Below are 24,996 nucleotides of genomic sequence, written 5' to 3'. Positions count from 1 at the left end.
AAAGATTTGAGTAGACTGAGGACACTTCACCATTGAAAATACAGGAATAGCAAGTAAGCATATGGAACTATGCTCAGCATTTTTAGTTACTAGGGAAATGCAAATCCACAAGAAGATACTACTTCACACCTACTTCACCTACTAGACTTGGTAACCACCCGTTGGGTTCACCTTGCCTGCTGCCCAGACAGAACCGATTTATCAAGACAGGAATCACAATGGAGAAAGAGTAATTCACGCAGAGCTGGCTGTGAGGGAGACCGGAGTTTTGTTATTACTCAAATCAGTCTCCCCGTCGGTGATGAGAGTTTTTAAAGATAATTTGGCGGGTAGGGGCTTGGGAAATGGGGAGTGTTGATTGATCAGGTTGAAGATGGAATCATAGAGGTTCGAAGTGAGGTTTTTTAATGTCTTCTCTTCCTGAGTGTGATGGCAGAACTGGTTGGGCCAGATTACTGGTCTGGATGGCGTCAACTGATCCAAAGTGCAAAATATCTCAAGGTCTGATCTTAGGTTTTACAATACAGTGACGTTAGCCCCGGGAGCAATTTGGAGAGGTTCAGGTTCTTGGAGCCAGAGACTGCACGACCCTTAAACTGTAATTTCTAATCTTGTAGCTAATTTGGTAGTCCTGCAAAGGCAGACTGGACTCCAGGCAAGAAGGGAGTCATTTTGTTTCAGAGTCAAACCATGAACTGAATTCCTTCCCAAGGTTAGTTCAGCCTATGCCCAGGAATGAACAAGGACCGCTTAAGGATTACAAGCCAAATAGAGTCGGTTAGTTCTGATTTCTTTCACTGTCATAATTTCCTTAGTTATAATTTTGCAAAAGCAGTTTCAGAATAACTAAAAAGAGAATTGATCCATGTAACAGAAGAGATGACCGGTGCAGTGGCTCATGTCGGTAATCCCAACACTTTGGGAGGCAGAGGCGGGAGGATTGCCTGAGCTCAGGAGTTCAAGACCAGCCTGGACAACATGGAGAAAACCTGTCTGTACTAAAAATATAAAAAATTTGCCGGGCATGGTGGTACATGCCTGTAGTCCCAGCTACTTGGGAGGCTGAGGCAGGAGAATCGCTTGAACCCAGGAGGCAGAGGTTGCGGTGAGCCAAGATCACGCCATTACACTCCAGCCTGGGCAACAAGAGTGAAACACCATCTCAAAATAATAATAAATAAATAAATAAATAAATAACTGGTATGTCCATCCATCGAATGGATTAACCAACTCATATAAACAACAAGGTGCATCTCAAAAGCATTATGCAAAGTGAAAGAGGTCAAATACAAAATACACAAAATATATATCTACTCGCTCTATGATTCCATTTGTGTGAAATTCTTGAAAAGGCAATATAGTGTTAGAAAGTAGATCTGTTGGTTGACCGGAAGTGAGGAAATAACTCCAGAGGGGCCCAAGGGAACTGTTGAAGACATGGAAATATGCTGCACCACAGTTCTGGGGTGGTTACACCACTGAGTACATTTTTTCAAAACTTATCAAATTGGACACTTAAAGTGGATGACTTTTATGGTATTTAAATTATACCTCAATAAAGCTGATTTAATTTTAAAATGTTATGAGATCATAGGAAAAAAAGGAAATGCTTCCCAATTCATTGCAACCCTGATAAAATAAATGATTAAAAAAAAATACAAAAAGAAACAATGGCCTGTCTTACAAATTGATAATGCAAAAATCCAAAATAAAACACCAACACATAACATCCAACCTTGTGTTAAAACATGCACTGGTAGAATTTATTCCAAGAATGAAAAGGTGATTTATATTTAGGACATTTATTAATGTAATTTATCACATCAGTATGTCAGAGCAAAAAAGCCACATCTTGATAGATGCCCAAAAGAAGGTAAAATTATATATTTCCCATAAAATAATTAATCAGGAATAATGCATAGTACTTCTTTAATTATTAAGAATGCATATCCCACATCAGTAGTGACCAGTGCACAAAATAATGGAACACTAGAGCTGAACTTCCCAAAAAGACCTCTAAAGAAAAGGAACCCTGGCCGGGCGCGTCGGCTCACGCCTGTAATCCCAGCACTTTGGGAGACAGAGCCAGGTGGATCACCTGAGGTCGGGAGTTCAAGACCAGCCTGGTTAACATGGTGAAACCCCGTTTCTACTAAAAATACAAAAAATTAGCCAGGCATAGTGGCACGCACCTGTAATCCCACCTACTCGGGAGGCTGAAGCAGGAGAATTGCTTGAACCCAGGAGGTAGAGGTTGCAGTGGGCCAAGATTACGCCATTGCACTCCAGCCTGGGCAACAAGAGTGACTCTCCATCTCAAAAAAAAATAAAGAAAGAAAGAAAAAATAATAATGAAATTCTATGAAATACTTAGAGAAAGAAAAGAGCGGGGCAGGGGAAGGGAGAGAGGAATCAAGGGAGGCAGAGAGAGAGAAAGGGAGAGGGTTTTGGTAGTCAAATTTGAGAAAGTTTACATTCCACTTTTGAGAATGTCACATTCTATTAACTGTTCAAAGTTTCTAAAAAGTCCAGGAGTAATAATAAAGCTGCTTAATCATTTTTCCCAAACTTGGACATGAGCCCTGTCTTTTTTTCCATAATGTATGTAATATGTATGAGAATACTCAGCCAGGCGAGGTGACTCAGGCCTGTAATCCCAGCACTTTGAGGCCAAGGCAAATCACCTGAGGTCAGGAGTTCAACACCAGCCTGGCCAACGTGGTGAAACCCCGTCTGTACTACAAATACAAAAACTAACCGGGCATGGTGGCGCACACCTGTAATCCCAGGTGCTCCAGAGGCTGAGGCAGGAGAATCACGTGAACCTGGGAGGCAGAGGTTGCGGTGAGCCAATATTGCACGACTGCACTCGCCAGGGTGACAGAGCAAAACTCCATCTCAAAAAAAAAGAAAAAGAAGAGACCATAACAACTGAAAAACCATAGAACAAATAAAAATACAATGAGGGGACTACTTATAATAAACACAAAACAACAGTAGTTTCCTATGTACCAGCAACAAGCAATTACACAGTGTTTTTAATTCACTTCATAAGAACAATTTTTTTTTTTTTTTTTTGAGACAGAGTCTTACTCTGTCGCCCAGGCTGGAGTGCAGTGGCACAATCTTGGCTCACTGCAAGCCCCGCCTCCCTGGTTCATGCCATTCTGCCTCAGCCTCCTGGGCAGCTGGGATTACAGGCGCCTGCCACTGCACCTGGCTAATTTTTATATTTTTAGTAGAGACGGATTTTCACCATGTTGGCCAGGCTGGTCTTGAACACCTGACCTCGTGATCCACCCACCTCGGCCTCCGAAGTGCTGGGATTACAGGTGTGAGCCACCGCGCCTGGCCTATTAATTTATTAAGGCTGCCATAACAAATTGCCACCAACTTGAGCCTCACAGTTATGGAGGCTCGAGGTCTGATATCAAGGTGTCAACAGGGCCGTGCTCCCTCTAAGAATCCTTCCTTGGGGTTTCTAAGGTTCTAGAAGCTCTAGGAATGTTTTGATGTGCCTTGGTTTATGGGTACATCGCTGTCATTTCTGCCTCCTTCATCACTTGGCCTTCTTCTACGTCTGATTGCACGTGGCCTTCCTATAAGGACACCATTCATTGGATTTAGGGACCACTCTAATCTAGTATGCCTTCATCTGAACTAATTGCGTCTGCAGAGACCCCATTTCCAAATCGGGTCACATTCTGAGGTTGCAGGTGGACATGAATTTGGGGGAGACACGGTTCAACCCAGTATAGATTATATAGAAGAATATCTGAAGACACAGAGAAATGTTTACAATGTATTACTGAATAAAGAAGGCGGTTATAAAGCAGCAGATCCGGTGTGAGGCCTTTAAGTAAACACATCACATTTAGATTCCAGAAGAGAGACTGAAAATGTACGCATGCAAACATTACCACTGGAGATGAGTAGGTGAAGACTTCAGTGATTTTAAGTGCTCTAATAGGTTCCTGTATTTTCTAAATTTTTGACAATGAATATGTGTTTTTTTGATAAAGGGAAGGAAATAAAGAATGATGTACCTAACGGTTTTTTTTTTTTTTTTCATCAAGAGTCTTCTGAGGCTGGACATGGTGGCTCACGCCTGTAATCCAGCACTTTGGAGGCCATGGCAGGCAGATCGCTTAAACCCAAGAGTTCAAAACCAGCCTGGGCAACATGGTGAAATCCTGTGTCTACGAAAAATGCAAAAAAATTAGGCAGGCATGGTGGTGCATGCCTATGGTCCCAGCTACTCAGGAAACTGAGGTGGGAGGATCATTTCAGTCCAGGAGTTCAAGGCTGTGGTGAGCCAAGATCATGCCATTGCACTTCAGCCTGGGTGACAGAGTGAGACCCTGTCTTTAAAAAAAAAAAAAAAAAAAAAAGGCCGGGCGCGGTGGCTCACGCCTGTAATCCCAGCACTTTGGGAGGCCGAGACGGGTGGATCACGAGGTCAGGAGATTGAGACCATCCTGGCTAACACGGTGAAACCCAATCTTTACTAAAAAATACAAAAAAAACTAGCCGGGCGAGGTGGCGGGCGCCTGTAGTCCCAGCTACTCGGGAGGCTGAGGCAGGAGAATGGCGTGAACCCGGGAGGCGGAGCTTGCAGTGAGCTGAGATCCGGCCACTGCACTCCAGCCTGGGCGACAGAGCGAGACCCCGTCTCAGGAAAAAAAAAAAAAAATTTCTTCCTGAACTAGCTTTTCATTCTATAGGTATAAAAATGAATATCCTTAATTACCATAACTTTTGTCTAATTAGTTAAAATATTTTAGAGTTTACAAATTCAAAATACATTATAAAATATGTCACTTAAAGAGTATTTCAAAGTTGAATGCTCTCCTTTTCCCTATATATAATTTCTTTTCTGGCTTTTCCAAACTACAGGTAATTTGAGATAACAGGTTTGAATTTTTTTTTTTGAGAGGGTCTTGCTCTGCCTAGGCTGGAGTACAGTGGCATGATTTTTATTTTTTTGTAGAGACAGAGTCTCACCATGTTGCTCAGGCTGGTTTTGAATTCCTGGGCTCAAGCAATCCTCCTGCCTCAGCCTCCCAAAGTGCTGAGATTACAGGCATAAACCACCACGCCCAGCCTAAAATGTTCATTTTAAGTGCTTATTGTCCTGTATGTTTTGAAATTTTTGCTGACTATATGTAACAAATTTGTCACTCCATCTAGGCACAAGTGTTTTAGGTGAGCATAAACTTTTTTTTTTTTTTTTTTTTTTTTTTGTGAGTCAGAGTCTCGCTCTGTCACCAGGCTGGAGTGCAATGGTGCGATCTCAGCTTACTGCAACATCTGCCTCCCAGATCCAAGCAATTCTCCTGCCTCAGCCTCCCGAGTAGCTGGGATTACAGGCGGGTGCCACCACACCCCACTAATTTTTGTATTTATAGTAGAGACAGGGTTTCACCATGTTGGCCAGGATGGTCTCAATCTCTTGACCTCGTGATCTGCCTGCCTCAGCCTTCCAGAGTGCTGGGATTACAGGCATGAGCCACCGTGCCCGGCCAGAGCATAAACTTTTAAAATCTTGTAGCCACTTGTCTCTAGGGTACTGGGGAGATACTTGAAATGAGCAATTGCCATATTATTTGTTATTTTCTTAGGCAAGGAATTGTTCCTCCTGGTCTTACAGAAAATGAATTGTGGAGAGCAAAGTACGTCTATGATTCAGCTTTTCATCCTGACACTGGGGAGAAGATGATTTTGATAGGAAGAATGTCAGCCCAGGTTCCCATGAACATGACCATCACAGGTTGCATGATGACGTTTTACAGGTACGTTATAATATGTAGCAACAGTTTGTTTACCATTACAGAAGCCCAAAGTCTATTTTTGCATGTAAATAATTTTGTTGAAATAAGTTTTATTGCATAAGTATACGAAGTGGCAAACAAGGTAATTAGCTTGCTTGAATCGTTCCGTAATGTACTTATGAATCGAAACATCATGTTGAACTCCTTTAGTTTATACAATAAAAAATAAAATTGAAGACAATAAAAAACAAAAAACGGGGCATTATGGATGTAAAAAGAAAAAAGTCATTTCACTTTTAGTTCCATTATGTTTGAATGTTGTTACTCTGGGACCCCTTTTTTTTTTTTTTTTAACCTTTCCCCTCTGCTAAATAGCATCTTCTTAGTTGTTCAAAAGGAGGTCGAATTTTTTTTCTAAATCTTAGCCCCAAAACAGAATGAAATGGAGAAAGAAAATAAAGAGGCTGCAAACAGATTCTCCTTTGACTCCATTCATATACATATAGGTATAGGCATGAGTGTAGATATAGGCACACTAAAGGTGTATGTGTAGACATAGACATATAGCACTCCTCATGCTGTTAGGAGGGCCCAGGACTGCTTAGCCTACACATTGTGTCTTTTTTCCCAAAAGAAGGGATCTGGCATTTATTGAATGTCTATTCTGTACCAGGCTCTCTACAACTTTTATCTTACTTCATCCTCATGGTAACCCTCTGAGCTTGGTGTTGTCTATATCTACGGAACGAGGACATGGATGACCCCAGAGGATAAAAGCTTGCCCAGCACACAGGTCCTAAGCCTGTGGCCTTGTGGCTTTCTCCCTTCCCCAGTACGTCTCCTCTGTGGTTACTGGTGTCCACATTTTCTGTTCTGTGCCGCGGCTGGGTCCCGATGGTGGTGGGTATGTGACGGATGGCTCTGTTTTAGGACTACGCCGGCTGTGCTGTTCTGGCAGTGGATTAACCAGTCCTTCAATGCCGTCGTCAATTACACCAACAGAAGTGGAGACGCACCCCTCACTGTCAAGTAAGGCTATGAGATTTGACCGCTCTCTGCAGTTCTCCAACCTTCATGTTATTAAGTGGCGATACTCTCCTATTTAAAAAAGCGTATGTGTACACATTTTTATATTGTTCCGAATATTATGTAGCATCTTCTTTTGTAGCTTTTTTTTTCAAAAAAGTCAAGTGTTTCTTTTTCTCTCTCTCTATCAAGAAAACTGTCTTCTTCCAGCCTGCCTTCTCAGACGTTACTCATGGCTTTGGAGGTACTGATAGGATGATACCTCCTTCTCACCCTGAAGCTCATGGCCCTATAGAACACACAGCAGGCAGCACCAGCCTGGCCTCTGATAAGTGACAGGCTGTTCTCCCATCTACCCTGCCTGAGTCGACAGACACGAACGTTAAAAGTAGAGGCGACAAAGCGTGGTCTCTGCAGAAATCAAGGGGAGACCATGGCGGTGTGACCTTTGTATCTGATATGTTTTTAAAATAGCTCATCTGTGGAGCCCAAAAGAAAGCAATGAGTTTAATTTTTTGTCACCTGTTAAAAAGAAAAATAGGCTAACAAGATTAGTTAACCACAAATGTTAGTTAGCGTAATTGTATTATACTTGAAAGGAAAGTGCTTCTCTTTTTTATCACTTAAAATTGCTTTTGACAACCCGTATTTTTCTACTGTTGTCATATGGAACAAAGGATCTTGAACTCTGTAACCCAGTGGTGTTTATCGCAATTAAAATTTCTTTTAAGAGAGAATTGCTTGGGCTTTATAGTTTTTGGACGATAAGACTTAGTATTTTTATACAGTTAAAATATCATTTTTTAAATGGCAGCACTTCGTTTTTGCTTTCAGTGTGTATATTAATATTTTGAGAAGTATTTTAAACAAATATGCTCCACACATTTAGCCCAATATGCATTCCCCTGTATTCATAGCTTCCTACACGCAGCACACAGCTCCCCTCCTTTCCATGAATACAAAGTCTGTATGTTTATTTATTTATGTATTTTAACCACCTCACCTCAAAGAATACGTGTCTGCTTTTGGAGTTACAGTCAAGATACGTGTGAAGAATCCCATTTTTACGGGTCTGCTTGCTTTTTCTCTAGATTCCCCTATTTGTGGAGTGATAATGTTGTTTTGTAGACTCTTCATTCTGAATCATTCTCTTTTATATTTCCCTTTTATTTCTTCAAATAATGTTGCACCAGTTTCCTGACATGCCCTCGTTATCTACACGATACCCTTTTTTCTTTTCAGTGAGTTGGGAACAGCTTACGTTTCTGCAACAACTGGTGCCGTAGCAACAGCTCTAGGACTCAACGCATTGACCAAGGTACTCAGATTTTTATTTCCATAATAAAGCTGCTTAATTTGTTATCATATGTCTGGCTCTAAATCCCTCTATTATTTCTTAAAATAGTTCAAGTCATATGGCTTTCTTGTTATAGTCCTTATCTTCAACTGCGTATTTTAGTTATATTTTCCAATAACTTTGGGAAGAGTTGTCACCGATAACACCTACCAGGACTATGGTCTGTGCCTGGCTCTGTGTACAAAGTGCTAAATGTTCACCATCCTCACAGCCCTCCAGAGGCATTGCAGTGGGCAGTGTGCTGCAGGCCACAGCTCTGAAGAGAGGCGAGAGCATCTCTCTCTCGGCACTCCAAAGCCCATCCTCCTGCAACCACACTTAGCTACAATGCCTTAGAAGCTTGCACGGTCCCAGCACACCCATGTGGGAAACATACAAATACTGCCAGGAAAATTTTGAAAGTATTCTTGGCCTGAGTTTCTATGCAAATAGGACTCTGCATTTTTCAGAGTTTTCAAGAAGAAATAAGTTAATTCCATGCACTAGTACAGGAAAAATAAGATAAAACTTTTGAAATTTTCTCCTCTGCAGCATGTCTCACCACTGATAGGACGTTTTGTTCCCTTTGCTGCCGTAGCTGCTGCTAATTGCATTAATATTCCATTAATGAGGCAAAGGTAAGACGAATATGCACTCTCAGTAGGGACGTGTGCTTGATGGGGGAGTCTCTTGTAATAATTAGGTTTGTTGAAACTTTCAAATATTCGTTTTAATATGTATAGGTGAAATTATGTGAGATCTTGGATTTCCTTCACAATAATCTGGGGTTGGGGATGAGGATGGGTGTGTTGATAAAACAAGCTTAGCTATGAGTTACTGGTTATTGAAGCAGACTGAGGAGTGCGGGGAGGGGGCTGAGCTGGAATAGTCTTTCTGTGTCTGTATAATAAAAAGTTTAAAAGATATATCTCAAGCTTACATTGAGTTGTGCTTGGGTTAGACAAAGTCTATCCAAAGAAAGTTTATTCTCTAAAATAGATTCCTTTTTTTCCCTCCAGAATTTTCTTTTGGAGCTTAAAGTAACATTATTCTGTATCTTTGGAAGTATTGTTTTAGAACTGGCAAAAATTAAAGGAGAAGAAAGGACAACAAAAGCATTTTGGAATGGATAACAAAAAACAGGGGTAACCGTAGTAGTTATACTTAGTGTTAGTAAATGTAGTTAATAAATATACAATAGGGCCATGTGCGAGTGACTTTCCATGTCAGCATACTAAGTTTGTTGACGTAATAATGTGGTGTGTTATGTCTGTTTCTCATTTGGAAAGTTGCTCAAATTTGCACATGAGCATAGATTGAAGTTAGCATATCCACCCTTCGAATCGTATTGTTACTGAAAAAGGTACACCCTGTTTTAAAAGTTTTCTAGGTTGTTTCAGTTTTATTTCTATCAAAGGAGGATTAAACTTGTCCATGGTATTTAAAAATAGATGTGTCTGCCAGGCGCAGTGGCTCACGCCTGTAATCTCAGCACTTTGGGAGGCCGAGGCAAGTGGATCACCTGAGGTCAGGAATTCAAGACCAGCCCAGCCAACATGGCAAAATCCCGTCTCTACTAAAAATATAAAAATTAGCCAGCACACTGGCGCACGCCTATAATTCTAGCTACTCGGGAGGAGGCAGGAGAATCGCTTTGAACCTGGGAGGCGGGGTTTGCAGAGAGCAGAGAAAGCACCACTATACTCCAGCCTGGGCAACAGAGTGAGACTCTGTCTCAAAAAAAAAAAAAAAAAAAAAAAGATGTGTCAGTACCAAAAAATGACACTTGAGTGGGTATTTTAATTAGGTAGAGGCTTGATCTTTCCCAACATCGTACTGTTTCGGGACATTTCTTGAAGGCATTGGTGGAGCTCTCTGTATGTGTTTTGCTCTGCAGGGAACTCAAAGTTGGCATTCCTGTCACAGATGAAAATGGGAACCGCTTGGGGGAGTCAGCGAACGCTGCGAAACAAGCCATCACACAAGTCGTCGTGTCCAGGATTCTCATGGCAGCCCCTGGCATGGGTTAGCAGGACTTTGTCATTTATTCCAGTACAGGTTGAACAAGCGTTCACAGATTTGTGAACCAGAAAACAAAGACAAATATCATGCCTCTTAGTGGAAATCGCCTTCCCGTGGGGGTGGCAGAAAATAAACAAGTAAATAAAGTTATAGTATGTGCAGTGGTGATGAGGGCTAAGGGGGTAGGGGGCTAGGGCAGGTGGGGGTGGAGGTAGGGCAGCCGGGAAGAGCACTAGGTGGAGGTGTGGGAGTGAGCCAAGTGGCTATCAGGGATGAATATTCTGGCAGAGGGAACCGCAGGCAGGAGTTTGCCTGGTGTGTTGCAGGCATTATGGGTGCAGGTGCAGCTAGGGCACAGTGGGAGGGGTGGGGAGCAGTAGGAAGGGAGTCAGGAGCCACAGACAGCAGAGCATGGATGGCGGCCCTGGCGTTTCACACTTGGGTTTTAGTCTGAGAGGTAAGAAGCCAGGCAGGGTTTTGGATACAGAAGCAGCACAGTCTGACTTAGGTTTTATTTGTGTGACTCTGGGTGGTGGATTGAGAATCGGCTGAAGGGGAACGAGAATGTTCAGTGGAGGCTATCCAGGAGGCTGCCTCGGTAATCCAGGCAAGAGGCAGTGATGGGCTGGACCAGGGCCATACAGCGGGAATTTGACCAGAAGGAACTGATGGAGCAAATTGGAATGGTTAGAGCAGCTATTGATAAATTGTGTGCCAAGCAACTAGTCAGTTTTCCCTATAGGGGCTGGGATCAGCATGACCAGAAACAGAAACTCTACATTGTATTTAGTTCTGCTGAGATTCTCTAGTCCACCCGAAGGCTGCTCAGAGCTACCTTCAGACCAGGGGCCTAAAGAAAGTTCTCAGACTGAGAAATCAGAGGGCCTGGGAGTTAGAGTGCTCTTCACAGAAAACAAACAAATTAGTATGTTTCATTTTCATCATCTAAACTGAATGCAAACAATACTTGGCAATTAAAATGAAGCTCGCCAATGAAGTATACTTCACCAGCTGCTGTCAAGTCATCCATTAATACTTTCTGGAGGTTTTTAAATTCCCTTTGTCACTGTGACTGCTCGTTAGCAGGCAGGCAGAGCAGGCAACAAAAGTTGAAGAAAAGTGCATGAAGGAAAACTTTGAGGAACATTCTATTCACATTCCGGCAAATTGGGGGAAAACTGCTATTATCTGATTTCACACAGGAGTGCCTTGGTGCCCTGTCTGAGGCTAATGTGTTCTGTAGGGCTGGCTGCATAGCCACAGTCCTGAAACATGGGCACAGCATCCCCTGAGTCCAGGGACCAGCACGTTTGTCACTAACCTAAGAGGAGGCTATGGAACCCACCCCGGTGTGCCTGCTGAGCCCTGATTTACAGATTTGCTGAAATCGAGGTTGCAGCTCCAGCTTCTGCCCTGGATTTGTTTTGTGGTGGTGGTGGTGGTGGTTGTTGTTTTTGAGACAGGGCATTGCCCTGTCCCTCAGGCTGGAGTGCAGTGCTGTGATCATGGCTCACTGCAGCCTCAACTTCCCTGGGCTCAGGTGATCCTCTTACCTCAGCCTCCCAAGTAGCTGGGACTACAGGCATGCGCCACCTCACCCACCTCATTTTTATATATTTTGTAGAAACAGGGTTTTGTCATATTGCCCAACTGGTCTAGAACTCCTGGGCTCAAATGATCTGCCCACCCTGGCCTCCCAAAATGCTGAGTTTACAGCTGTGAACCACTATGTCCGGCCCTGGGTTTGCTTTTGATTGTGGTCTTTTCTGTTTTGAATTGCCTCACTCCTCTTAGAGTTCAGCCAGCCCAGCCCATCAAATCCATTTCTAGTGATTTGGCTATTTTAAACACTATTTAGTCCCCAGAGAAGAAATACAATCTTTCTGTCCCAGTGCAATTTATACGAATAATTGACGTATTAAAGTAGTGGATATAACAGTTTAGTCTGATAAAATTTGTCAGCAAATGAACAAATGCTGTCCACCACATACCCAGTGTTTTATATGCATTATTGTATCCAATTTCCCCCATTTTATAGAAAAAGAAAGAAAACTGAAGTTCAGAGAAGTTAGGTAACTTCTCCAGGGTCACCCAGCTAGCAAGTGGTCTAGCCCAGCGGTCCCATACCTTTTTAGCACCAGGGACCCATTTCATGGAAGACAATTTTTTCATGGACCAGGGGTCAGGAGGATGGTTTCAGGATGATTCAAGCACATTAAATTTATTGTGCACTTTAGTTCTATTATTATTACATTGTAATATATAATGAAATAATGACACAACTGACCATCATGTCGAATCAGTGGGAGCCCTGAGCTTGTTTTCCTGCAGCTAGACAGTCCCATCTGGGGGTGATGGGAGACAGTGACAGATCATCAGGCACTGGATTCTCATAAGGAGCAGGCAACCTAGATCCCTTGGATGTGCAGTTCTCAGTGGAGTTCGGGCTCCTGTGAGAATGTAATGCAGTCGCTGATCTGACAGGAGGCAGAGCGCAAGCATAATGCAAGCAATGGGGAGCGGCTATAAATACAGCTAAAGCTTCATTCACTTGCCCGCTGCCCTCCTCCTGCTGTGCGGCCCAGTTCCTAACAGGCCACAGATCCAAACCAGTCCATGGCCCAGGGATTGGGGACCCCTGGTCTAGTCTGTACGGAAGCAGTTTCTGCCTGACTCCAAGGCAGGATTCTTTACACCATCCTCCCTGCCTTGTGCGCTTTGTTTTATTAATACTGGAAGAAAAAGTTCTTGATATTTTTATTTTTGCCTATTTAAACCTAAAAGTAAAGTTATTTTCAAGATTATAAAATGATCTGGCTGGCAGAGGATGTGATATTACTTTTCAAAAATTTAGAAAACAGGAACAGTTTTCAATTTAATGAATTCAAATATAATAATTTAAAGAATTACTACAAACTGTTTTTACTGTGACAGTGGAAACAGCCTAAAAGTGACAGAAGTTTTCTGTTAAGTGGTTGAAAAAAAAAATGTAAGCTGAAAATTGACATTAAATAAAGATTTAAGTGGATCTGTCTTTATTTGCAGCCATCCCTCCATTCATTATGAACACTTTGGAAAAGAAAGCCTTTTTGAAGGTAAGCTATAGTTCTTTTGTCATTTTCTCAACCCTTTTTATTTCTTTTTAGATTTCAAACTGTACAGAGTATTTCTTACCTAAACAGTATAGAATTTGAAGGCCACTTTCTCCTGGGCACTTATGTAAATAAAAAGATGTTCCCAGGAAGATTTGATTTCTAATCTCAGATATTTGAAAAAGCTTTTTGTAAATAAAGACTGCTACTTTTGAGAGGTTTTAACTCAGTTACACACACAGTCATCTATTGGATGCCTGGCTGGGTAAAAATGAAGGGATGATGTGAATTTGGAATGATATGTGTACAAGTCAGTAGTCATCCTATCAGGAATGAAAAAATCATTCAGAGTAGCAGCTTCATGGGGTCTCAGTTTGGGAACAGTTACCACAGTTCCTCTCATCTCAGTGACAAACACTGAACAGAAGACAGTTGGGCATGTTGCATAAGTTTCTTGCTGTGACAGATGGAAATTTCTGTAGATATTTTCCTGGCATTTTCTCATGCGAAGGAGCTGGCAAATGATAAAAGCAGTTAGCCCCATCTTAGCCCACCATTGCCGCATTGTTCCAGGCTGTTACACAATGATAAGATGAATAACTGTTGTGTTCTCCCCACTTTCATCTTAAGTTGTGGTTTTTTTAGCTTTGCTTGATATCGTACCCTTTGATCATCATTTGGAAGTATGTCGCCTCGCCTACTCTTCCCACCGAAGCCCCCTACCTGCCCCACTCCCCACATGGAAGGGCCCACTGGTTTCAGAACCCCACATGAAGGTCCAGAGAGATGATCAGGACAGCTCATGGCTCAGTCCTGGCACCTCAGTGGCTACAAGGGGGCCTGGTTGTAGCTGTATTCCTCCAGACCTCAATGAGAGATAATTGCTCTGAAAAACTAATGGCTAAATACTGTTAAGGTACCCATGCATACCTACCACTCCCCAAGTTCACGGTTGCTGGTATACGTCAGTGTTGCATTTCACCCATGCAGAGAGGACCGTAGGACAGAAATGATAGTACAGTCATTGCTTATGACACAGAGGCAGCTTATATTAAAATCCCTACTTTTCCATGTTCAAAACACTTTCAGATTCTATCGTGAAGGCAGGCTTCACCGTGCCCCTTCCGCAAAGGCTGAAGAGATCACTTCCTCGGCAGCTCATGATACCCATGCGGGCTGTTCACCTTGGTTGGCCTTCCGCTTGTTCCCACTGCCCCAGGGCCAGGTGTGCCTCCTCTGCAAGGATGTACTCATCTGGGCTTTTACCTTAGAAATGACCAGACTCCTCCGCAAACAAGAAACTAATTGAACATTCTGGGCTTTTTTAAACGATGATGCTTGGGGAGCATTCAGTATGACTCATCCATCCCCCCACGCCTTATCTCTCCCCAAGTGGAGAGCTGGGAAAAAAGGCATCAGCTGTAGGCAGGTGACTCACGGAAATTTTTGCAGTAAACCAAAAAGTTCGCTGCCTAAAATCTGGTGCTTCTGTGAACAGTTTTCTTGAAGAATAGTTCCGTTGTCTCTTTACACTTGGGTCATTCTTAATGGCACGTTCATTGGGAGCGAAATTGATATGGTTTGGGTCCTATGCTAGTTCTTATTCCTTAAGTTCTAATTCTTTTATATTCCCTTTTATAAACGTGGACTGCTGTGTCTACTCAGTAGGCTTTCAGGACTGCTAGTTGAATGGGAATGTAACATTTATTTGTTCATTCATGTTTTTTTTTCAACAGCCCTTTGCTGAATGCTTGTTTATGCCAAGCGATGTGGTAGACGCTAGAGTCCCAGAAAGAGGATGTGACTCCTGCTCTCAGGGAGCATGTAGCATGGTATAGGGAAGAGGCGCAAGACAGATTGTGAAAAGACACAGTGTTTAAAGTTTGGGGCACAGAGGGAGCGCATAGGAGGTATCTTACCCAACTGGTGTAGGTGAGCAGGGACTTCTTTGAAGAGGACGGGGTGAGGGCCACACGCTCTGCAGAAGCTCAGCAAGTACACAGAGCAGGAATTGTTGGAGATTTGTGGATGGTGAGGTTGGCTGGGATGTAGGCAATGTGTAAGGAATTGACTATATCATATATAAAAGTTAACTCTCAGTGGTTCATAGAATCTAAATGTAAAAGTCTACAACTATAAAACTTCTAGAAGAAAATACAATAGAACACTAGGGCTAGGCAAAGACTTATTAGACTCAACACAAAAAGCACAGCCCATGAAAGAAAAATTGATAAATTAGACTTCATCAGATTTGTTAAATTCTGTTCTTAAAACTACACAGAAAATGAAAAGACAAGAAACGGCATGGGAAAAAATGTTTACACGGCATGTATGTGATAAAGGACTTGTGTCCAGAATACATAAAGGATCCTCAGCCCTTAAGCTGGGCAGAAGGTTTGAACAGACGCCTTACCAAATACATACGGTTCTCAAGCACCTAAAAAATGCTTAGTATCTTTAGTCATTGGGAAATCTAAATTAAAACCACATGAGCTGCCACTCAACGCTTATTAGAATGTCAAAAACTAAAAAGATTAATCATAACAAGTGTTGGTGAGGAAATGGAAGAACTGAAACCTTCCCCAGTGCTGGTGAGAATTAATGCGGTACAGTCATGTGAGAAAATACTGAGGCGGTTTCTTACAAAGTTAAACAGATGCTGCCCTGTGATCCAGCCATTTCCTTCCTACTTCTTTACCTAGGAAAAATAGAAGCACATGTCCATGAAAGACAAATGTTCATAGCAACTTTATTTGTGACAGCCAAAAACTAGAAACAGCTCAGATTGCTCAACAAAAGGAAAATGGATAAACACCTTGTGAATACAAGGGAACACTTAACTCAGCAATAAAAAGTAACAAACTAGTGCTACACACAACATGAAGGAGTCTCAAAGTAATTACACAAAAGAATAGATACTGTATATCGAGTCCTAGAAAGTGTAAACTAAATCTAGTGACAGAAAGATGAGAGGTTGCCATAGAATGGGGTGCAGGGTTTATGGAAGAGGGAGGAACTGCAAAGGGTACAGGAGCAAGAAAAACATTCGGGGTGGTGAATATTTTCATTGTTTTGATTGTGTTTATGGCTTCACAGCTGTATATAGATGTCAGAACTTCCACACTTCAAATATGTGCAGTTGTATGTCAATAAAGCTATTAGAAAAAGATCATGGAGGGAGAGAGAATTTAGAGTCATTAACTTTTAAGGGTTTTTCTTTTTTTGCCTTGTGTGTGTGTGTGTGTGTGTGTGACCGAGTCTTGCTTTGTCACCAGGCTGGAGTGCGGTGGCACGATCTCGGTTCACTGCAACCTCCGCCTCCCGGGTTCAAGAGATTCTCCTGCCTCAGCCTCCCAAGTAGCTGGGACTACAGGCACCCACCACTGCGCCTGGCTAATTTTTTTGCATTTTTAGTAGAGACGGGGTTTCACCATGTTAGCCAGGATGGTCTCGATCTCTGGACCTCGTGATCTGCCCGCCTCAGCCTCCCAAAGTGCTGGGATTACAGGCATGAGCCACCGCACCCAGCCTAACTTTGAGCTTTTTACTTCATTGAAAAAAAAAATATATATATATATATATAAAACATATAATTACTCTCTTTAACTCATTTAGACTTTTCATCTAAACATCCCGTTTGCACAGTTGTGTTAGGTATGATATGTCTCTACCTTGAGACATTTTGTGAGTATCTAGTGAAACACCAGCATCCCAGCTGACGAATGTTGTATCTGACTTTCTGATTGAGAGGAAGGGATGAATAAGGCAGGATGGGATGCTGGGGTAGGAGCTGGAAGAAGACATGGTATCAGGTTGGGTTTTGGCAGGATACTGTAATTGTCTAGGAGCCTTGTCTGTGCAAGGAGCCTTTCCATCAAAACCCTCTGCGTGAGCCACAGTCAGCACGTAGTTTGCACATGCCCGCCTCCAAGGTGGCACACAGCTGCCCTCTTTTGGCTAACAGGTTAGCTCAGTTTGCTGCAGACCAGAGTCTACTTAAAATGAAGTGGCTGCTCTCACAGGTTCATGTTCATCCATGAACAGGCTCTCGCTCAGTACTATGCCTACCCTCCCGTCACCAAGTCTGTCCCAGCCCAGATGTCACCTGGATAGGAAGTGCTAGGGGAGTATTTAGCATCTCCTTATGACAATCCTTCACCATCAAACAGAGACGGTTGCCAAAGATACAGTGTTTTCCTTTTCATTCTGTCTTTTTTTTTTTTTTTTTTTTTTTTTTTTTGAGATGGAGTCTTACTCTGTCACCCAGGCTGGAGTGCAGTGGCCAGATCTCAGCTCACTGCAAGCTCCATCTCCCAGGTTTACGCCATTCTCCTGCCTCAGCCTCCCGAGTAGCTGGGACTACAGGCGCCCGCCACTTCGCCCGGCTAATTTTTTGTATTTTTTTAGTAGAGACGGGGTTTCACCGTGTTAGCCAGGATGGTCTCGATCTCCTGACCTCGTGATCCGCCCGTCTCGGCCTCCCAAAGTGCTGGGATTACAGGCTTGAGCCACCGCGCCCGGCCTCATTCTGTCTTTTGAGGAGAGAGACCACTCTGTGTAACCTGTGGGGATCAGTTTCCTTGCCGATGCTTCTCCCTTCCTCTCTAATCCATCCCTTTCCCCTCTTACGCCAACCCTGATGAGCCTTTTCTCCAGAGGAGTCTCTGGGGACCAGGGTGCGCCTCCCATGCACGTTGTCTTCTAACAGCTTGTGTTGACTCCTGACTAAGCTGGCTGATTTCATTACAACCAGCTCACACCTTGGTTGCAGTGATTTCTGTAGCCCTATTTATATAACCATATATCTCATCACTCTTTATATTGTGTATTGAAGTACCACTCCTTTTTTAAAACTAAAAATCTAACAGCATTTATTCTCCAAAAGACCAACCAACTTGTTCATTTCCATTAAAAAAAAAAAAAAGTGTGACTAGCAAAAATGTTTTATGCTAGAAATAGTTTTAACCATACTGACAGCAACTAAAACCAAAAAGACGAGGTGCAAAGGGGGGTGAGGGATGGTGAGCATTTGTTGGGTTTCTGGTATATTCCAGCCACCATACTAGGTGCTTCATGAATGTGATCTGGCATCTTCCTCCACACACTTTTAGGAAGCTGTTAATGATGTTCATTTTGCACCATAACAAGGAAACGGAAGCTTGGAGAGGCTATACTCTGCCTGTGCTTCCCCACAGTCAGGAACCAACCGGAAGGGCAGAGACTTGAGACCTTGGCACCAGGCTATCCTATCTCCTCAGCCAGGGGATACGTTACAATTAAATGACAGCTATCTCCCCACCTCCACTATATACCCAGGCAGTGCTCAGATTAAATGGGGGGATGTGGGAAAAAACAGAAGCCACTTGATCTTTGCGTGTGTGCTGATTTACAGATCAAAGAAGGCTACAGGAAGTTAGGCTAACACCGTTGTTGCAGCGTTTCCCCCAAATTTCACTAACCACCTTCTACCTGGATCTTGAAATATGGTGAGGTTCCTTCCAGTTAATCGCAAGAAATTGTCTCTAAGACCCTGTATGAAAAGTATTCAAAGTCATTTATTTCTCAACGCAGAGGTTCCCGTGGATGAACGCACCCATTCAAGTTGGGTTAGTTGGCTTCTGGTGAGTAGAAATTACTTTTACATAATTAATTTCTTTTTAAAATATAAATACACAGCGTATGAAAGGTGACTGGGTAATATGGGATACAAATTTTGAAAATGAGCCATCTCAGAACGTCTGGAATGCATGGCCCCAGATAATTAAATAGAAGTAAACTGTCTTTAGAGGAACCTACAACATGGGGGCTATTCGTGTGATTCTTTTTTAAATCGTTTTATCTCTGTGACTTTTCCATTATTTTGGCAATCCTAGGTAATAAAACTTACACAAACAGGACTTATTTTTGTTAGACAACACAGAACATAATGCTCTGAAGAAAGAAGGGATTGTTGTAAAATAGAAAAATAATCTGAAAAGTTAACCATTTAAAATGGTCTGACTTTTTTTTGTATTTTTTTTTTAGTTTGGTGTTTGCTACACCCCTGTGTTGTGCCCTGTTTCCTCAGAAAAGGTATGTATTTGTTATTCTTCAGAATAATCATGAGTTTTAATCCTAAAAACCAATGGAAGGTGCAGGTGCCATTATTCCATTTCATTGGCAGGGAAGTTGAGACTCAAAAGATACTGAAGCCAGGGTCTCTAAAAGGAAGGGATGGAGGCAGAAATCAAACCCACATCTGCCTAATTTCAGATGTACCCAGTTCTTTTCTACCCCCTTCCATTAAATTTTAAAACGCTTTATTCTTTTATAAGAATCAGATTAACTCTGGTGCAAATTTGCTTTTATGAAAATTTAAAATACGGTCCAATCCATTGGCAAATGCATCTGTAATACAGATATGATAGGATGTAAGTTCCGCCCCCAGGGACAGCAATTATATGCACTTAGCTTAGGTGGTTGGTATATTTGCTTCCCTTCTTCCCACTTAGTTTTTTGCCTTAAAAGCTTTCTCGTGCATGCCTTTCATCACAAGCTGCCCTTGAATCCTGCCTTTGATGTGAGAACAGGACTAACTGGCATTAAATCGGCATTTTCGACATCAGGTCTCCAGCCTGCTCTTGACCTGACACCAACATGCAAAGCGGCGGCATTTTGTTGTCTGTCGTTTTCTGTGTTATCAGGCCCCTTGCCATGGTAATACCCTTTCCTTCGTGGGCCAGTAGGTCCCGAACATACGGTCTTTAATCCCCTAGCCTTGCGGAGTCGGTTTTGGATGAAGTGTCTGTTCTAGAACTAATGCGGTCACATCCCTCTACCTGATGGAGAACTCCACCTTGTATCTGCTCTCCCACTCTGTCTCCGACCCCACTGTTTTTGAATAGACATTTAAATCTCATGGACAGGAGCCCTTCATCACCTTGGGCCTGCTGAGGAGCCCCCTGTGAAGAGGGCAGGACCTTCAGAACTTGCTCTGGGAGCCTGATTCAGATGAATTTCCTCATCTCTACAGTGGGATAATGATACCTGTTTAACTGCACAAACCCCAGAGTCTTGGGGCTCAACCTGAGAATGTCCATGTCTGTAGTATGTGGGCTTATGAACACTGGTGTTCAGCAGCTGACCTTGATTTAGCAATTTAGACTTCGAGCACGTAAAATGCCGAGGGGCGTGCCTGATACCAAGGAAACGCCTAAGAAATGTAGCTGTAATTATTTTCAGGTTGAAAAGATTTTAGATTTGAAAACCCATAGAGAAACTTTCTACTTTGGCCTTGATTTTCTTTGAGTGCTGCGAGAAAAAAATATATATATATAGTCTAACATTTATTTTTTAAGATTCATTTAAACTCTAGGTGTAGAAATGAAAAGCTTTCTGTAACTACTAGTGTCCTCAGGTCAAGGCCCTCAGAAAGCGTGTGGTTTTACATTTGTGAAACCAATGGTCTTTTGTTTTACTGTATTTTAAAATAACTTCTTACTCTGTTTTGTTGTTGATACATTGTTTGTATGTTTGGCTTCTTTAGGTCTCTGGCTCCTCAGTTTCATAGATTAGGATTAATAATATTCCTTGGCTCGTAACATAGTATCCTCATTGATCCAAGCATGACCCTGTTTTCCGTATTTTTATTTTATTTATACTAGTAATATAATGAACATCCACAAATTCAGTGCCCAATGAGGCAGGAGAATCACTTGAACCCAGGAGGTGGAGGCTGTGGTGAGCCAAGATCACGCCACTGCATTCCAGCCTGGGCAACAGTGCGAGATTCCATCTCAAAAATATATATATATATGTATATATATCTCCAGTAAGTTACATCTTATAGACTCATCCCAACCTGTGTCCCTGCCTCCCCTGCAGATTTAACCACTATGCTGAATTTCATGCTCTTGCATTTTATATTTGTGTATGTATTTTTAGTTTGTCTTCTTAGGAACTTGTTAGACAAGGGTGTCACACTATCATAAGATATATAGTCTTCTAGTACTTGTTCTTTTTATTCAGTATCAGAACTAAGATTCATCTACATTATTGCATGTACCTGTAGTCCATTCGTTGCTATTGTTGTATCATAGTGCATTGTATGAATGCACCACAGTTGCCCATCTCCCATGTGAACAAGTGATAATGAAAACATTCTTTATTAACATTTTTGAGAAGCAGCAAATGTGTTGCTTTGAGAGATATTTATAGCTTTAAATGTTTATATTTTGAATAATGGATAAAAATCAATGCACTAAATGTCCAACTTAACTTAAAAAAGAAGCACAAAAGAATAAACATCAGAAAAGAAGGAAGGAAGGAGATTAAGATCAGAAATAAATAACAGAAAGAGTAGAGGATCAACAAAGTGAAAACTTGGTTCTTTGAAAATAGAAACAAAATAGACAATTGTCTGGTGAGATTAATCAAAACAAAAAGAGAGAAAAGCACAAATAATATGAATGAAAAAGAGGCATAACTGTAGATTCAGCAGTGATTAAAAATAATATCAACATTATACCAATAGATTTGAAAACAGGCAAAATAGACAAATTTCTGGAAAAAATATTAGCAAAGCTGAAAAATTAAAAAGTCAGAATAAGCAAGATAGTCATTAAGGAAGCTGAAGCAGCATTTAATCTTCCTCCTACAAAGAAAACACAAGAAACAGGTAGTTTTACAGGTAAGTTTTTCCAGCTGTCAAGAAACAGATTATTCCAATTTTGAACAAACTCTCCTGGAAGATAAAAAAGAGAATACTCCCCACCATCCACCAAGGTTTGAATAACTTTAATTCCAAGATCAGACTTGGGCCTTTAACATACATTCGTAGTAATTACAGATACTTAGAGATCAATGGCAAAACAGAAGGACCAAGAGGCGGCATAGCAGGGCTTCGGGATCAAGAAAGATCTGCCTTCAACATCTCAGTTGCACCTCAGGTTTCCTTACCTGTACAATTATGATAATACTGGACTTCTAGAGTTTTCATAAGGATTAAAATGCATAATGTCTGGCCCAGCAAATGAGCAATAAATCATAGCCATTATCATTACCATCATCAATGTCATCATCATTTAAAATGACTCAAAGGCCCACTACATAAGCAGTAGCCATCGTGGGATTTTTTTTTTCCTACCTTTTTTCTATATTCGTAATTGTTAAAATTTGTTTTGCATATTTGAAATATAAACTTGTATCCTGACTTTTTTTTAACCTTACAGTCTATCACATGTCAACTATATTAAATACCAATTTTTTTATTGTTTTTTAGAGACAGGGTCTCACTCTCTTGCCCAGGTTGGAGTGCAGTGGCACAGTCATAGCTTACTACAGCCTTGAACTTCTGGGCTCAAGCAATCCTCCTATCTCAGCATCCTGAGTAGCTGGGGCCACAGGCATACACCAACACACCTGTCTTATTTTTTATTTTGATAGATACAAAAATTTGGGTCTCACTAGGTTACCCAGGCTGGTCTCAAACTGCTGGCCTCAAGACATCCTCCTGCTTCAGCCTCCCAAAGCTCTGAGATTACAGGTGTGAGCCACTGCGCCCAGCCTCAAATTTTTTTTTAAACTAATTACATATCAAAATATTAGCAGTTTTTCTGGTAGATATTCTGGACAATTTTCTTTATACTTTAATGAGTATGCGTTTCTCTCAAAGAATAAGCTTTTATGTATATATATATGCACACATACCCATAATACCTTCAAATACATTCTTAAGCACTTAAAGACTAACAGCAATTATCTCTCAGTGGGATTATAAATGTTTTGGGGTTTTTTTGTACATTTTAGTATTTTCTGAAATTTTTTCAATAAGCATGTATTATATATGGTAAACAAAAGCACATTAATGCAGGCAAATTATTAATGTTATACATTTCACTGACTGCATATATCTTTTTTTATCAATGGTGAACATTGCAAATGATTGATACTGTTTTTCTTAGGAAGTGGCATTGCCACAAATGGTTTTTCCAGCACCAGCAGGGTCTGAGAGTGTCATCACCATACCCTCTTGCCAGCAATAAGAGATTTCACCTTTTAATAACGTGAGAGGGAAAAGCTGGGTGTTGGGTTCTTAAGATGCATTTCTTCCATTATGAGTGACAATTATCTGAAAGGAACATAATCTCGTTTTCTAGCCGCATGAAGCATTTCTCCAACAAGACCCACTGTACCAGTCCTGGGATCTCCACGCCTGTGCCTTCTCCATGCTCTTTCTAGATCCTGATTCTCACCTCTGCCTGTGTAATAACCCTATCATTTCTCCCTTATCCCAGTTCCATGTCTGTGACAAGCTTGGAGGCCGAGTTGCAAGCTAAGATCCAAGAGAGCCATCCTGAATTGCGACGCGTGTACTTTAATAAGGGACTGTAAAGCAAGGAGGAAACCTCTGCAGCTCATTCTGCCACTGCAAAGCTGGTGTAGCCATGCTGGTGAGAAAAATCCTGTTCAACCTGGGTTCTCCCAGTTACAGAAACCTTTTAAAGATCCACATTCGCCTTTTAGAATAAAGCTGCTACTTTAACAGAGCACCTGGCATGGGCCAAGTGCCTGATACTCCCTTACATTGAATCATGTTATGATTTATAGAAATACCCTTCCTTTAGCTTTTATAGTCATTGTTTTTCAAAGACAGTATACCAGCCATCACCCAGGGTTTTAAAAAAGTACTAATAGACATAGAATAGGTGCTCAGTGTATGGTCAGTAAATATTCTATTGATTATCAATCAATGAAAAGAGAATCTGTTTAAAATATTGAATTTTCATCTCACTCCCATTCCAAATCAAGGAGATCTCAGCAGTGAACTGAGAAAATACAAAAGCTCTGGGCTAATGTATAAAAACTTACCACGAAAATATTAAGGGCAGTTTGCTTCTAGTGTGGGGACTGTGCTAGCCCAATGAAGGTAACGAAGTTTTTGGATTTGGAGAGTGAAAGCTCTTTCACACCCCTTCCAAAAGTCAGTCACGGACCACTGCAACATGCCTTCCTGCTGGATCATTATATACATTCAGATTGTGGGTGGATTGCCTTGGTTGACTTTTAATTTATTGTTTTATGTTCTTATAAAGATGTTAATCTTACCTTGCAGTTATTGACTTTATATTCAATTATTTACATCAAATAATGAAATTACTGAAATGTACAAATGTCAAATTTTGGAAGTATATTCAATACCAATGCTGTGTGAGTGGGCTGAATCTAGTTCATTGGTTTTTTTTTTGGTAAGAAGTGAGACTACAGTTCCAGCTACCTACATGTCTTTTCTTGTCATCCTTATAGATCTCTTTGGCTTTCAGAAAGATACAGTGATAATGTGTATGAATCAGTCACAGTGAATTTTACTTGAATATTGTATGTTGCATTCCACTTCATTGGAAGATAATGAAATGTACCACTGTTTACATCATCTGTAGTGATTTCACAGATAATATATTTAATATAACAGATTATGTTTCAAGTCTGTAGATGTCGAAGGTCGTAGACAGTCGGCCCTCTGTATCCATGAGCTCTATATCTGTGAATTCAGTCAAGTTTGGATGGGAAATATTTTTTAAAAAGATACAAAATATACATAATAATGAAAAATAATACAAATTTAAAAACCAATACAGTATAACAACTATTTACATAGTGCTTACATTGTATTAGGTGTTATAAGCAATCTAGAGATGATTTATCAAGTGAACAGGAGGATGTGCCTAGGTTATATGCAAATACTGCGCCATTTTATATCAGGAACTTGAGC

General features: G+C 41.4%; 1 protein-coding gene across 6 annotated transcripts in view; it reads left to right on the top strand.

The window, feature by feature from the left end:
- LOC105480919 (sideroflexin 1) overlaps positions 1-23,809 on the top strand; it is a 47,129-nt gene extending 23,320 nt beyond the window's left edge. For 4 of the 6 annotated variants that reach the window (XM_011740109.3, XM_011740108.3, XM_011740110.3 and 1 more), the window contains 9 exons: positions 5,622-5,792; positions 6,702-6,800; positions 8,040-8,115; positions 8,686-8,771; positions 10,031-10,158; positions 13,201-13,250; positions 18,819-18,868; positions 19,272-19,319; positions 23,522-23,809. In XM_011740109.3, the coding sequence (XP_011738411.2) occupies positions 5,622-5,792; positions 6,702-6,800; positions 8,040-8,115; positions 8,686-8,771; positions 10,031-10,158; positions 13,201-13,250; positions 18,819-18,868; positions 19,272-19,319; positions 23,522-23,618 (805 nt within the window). In that variant the 3' untranslated portion in view covers positions 23,619-23,809. The remainder of the gene's footprint in view (positions 1-5,621; positions 5,793-6,701; positions 6,801-8,039; positions 8,116-8,685; positions 8,772-10,030; positions 10,159-13,200; positions 13,251-18,818; positions 18,869-19,271; positions 19,320-23,521) is intronic. The other 2 variants (XM_011740116.3, XM_011740114.3) reach the window with 2 other exon arrangements.
- Positions 23,810-24,996: the final 1,187 nt, after the last annotated feature.

The sequence above is a fragment of the Macaca nemestrina genome, chromosome 6 (assembly GCF_043159975.1).
Source record: "Macaca nemestrina isolate mMacNem1 chromosome 6, mMacNem.hap1, whole genome shotgun sequence".
In the NCBI taxonomy this organism is placed as follows: Eukaryota; Metazoa; Chordata; class Mammalia; order Primates; family Cercopithecidae; genus Macaca; species Macaca nemestrina.
This window is presented reverse-complemented; position numbering and strand designations above follow the sequence as displayed.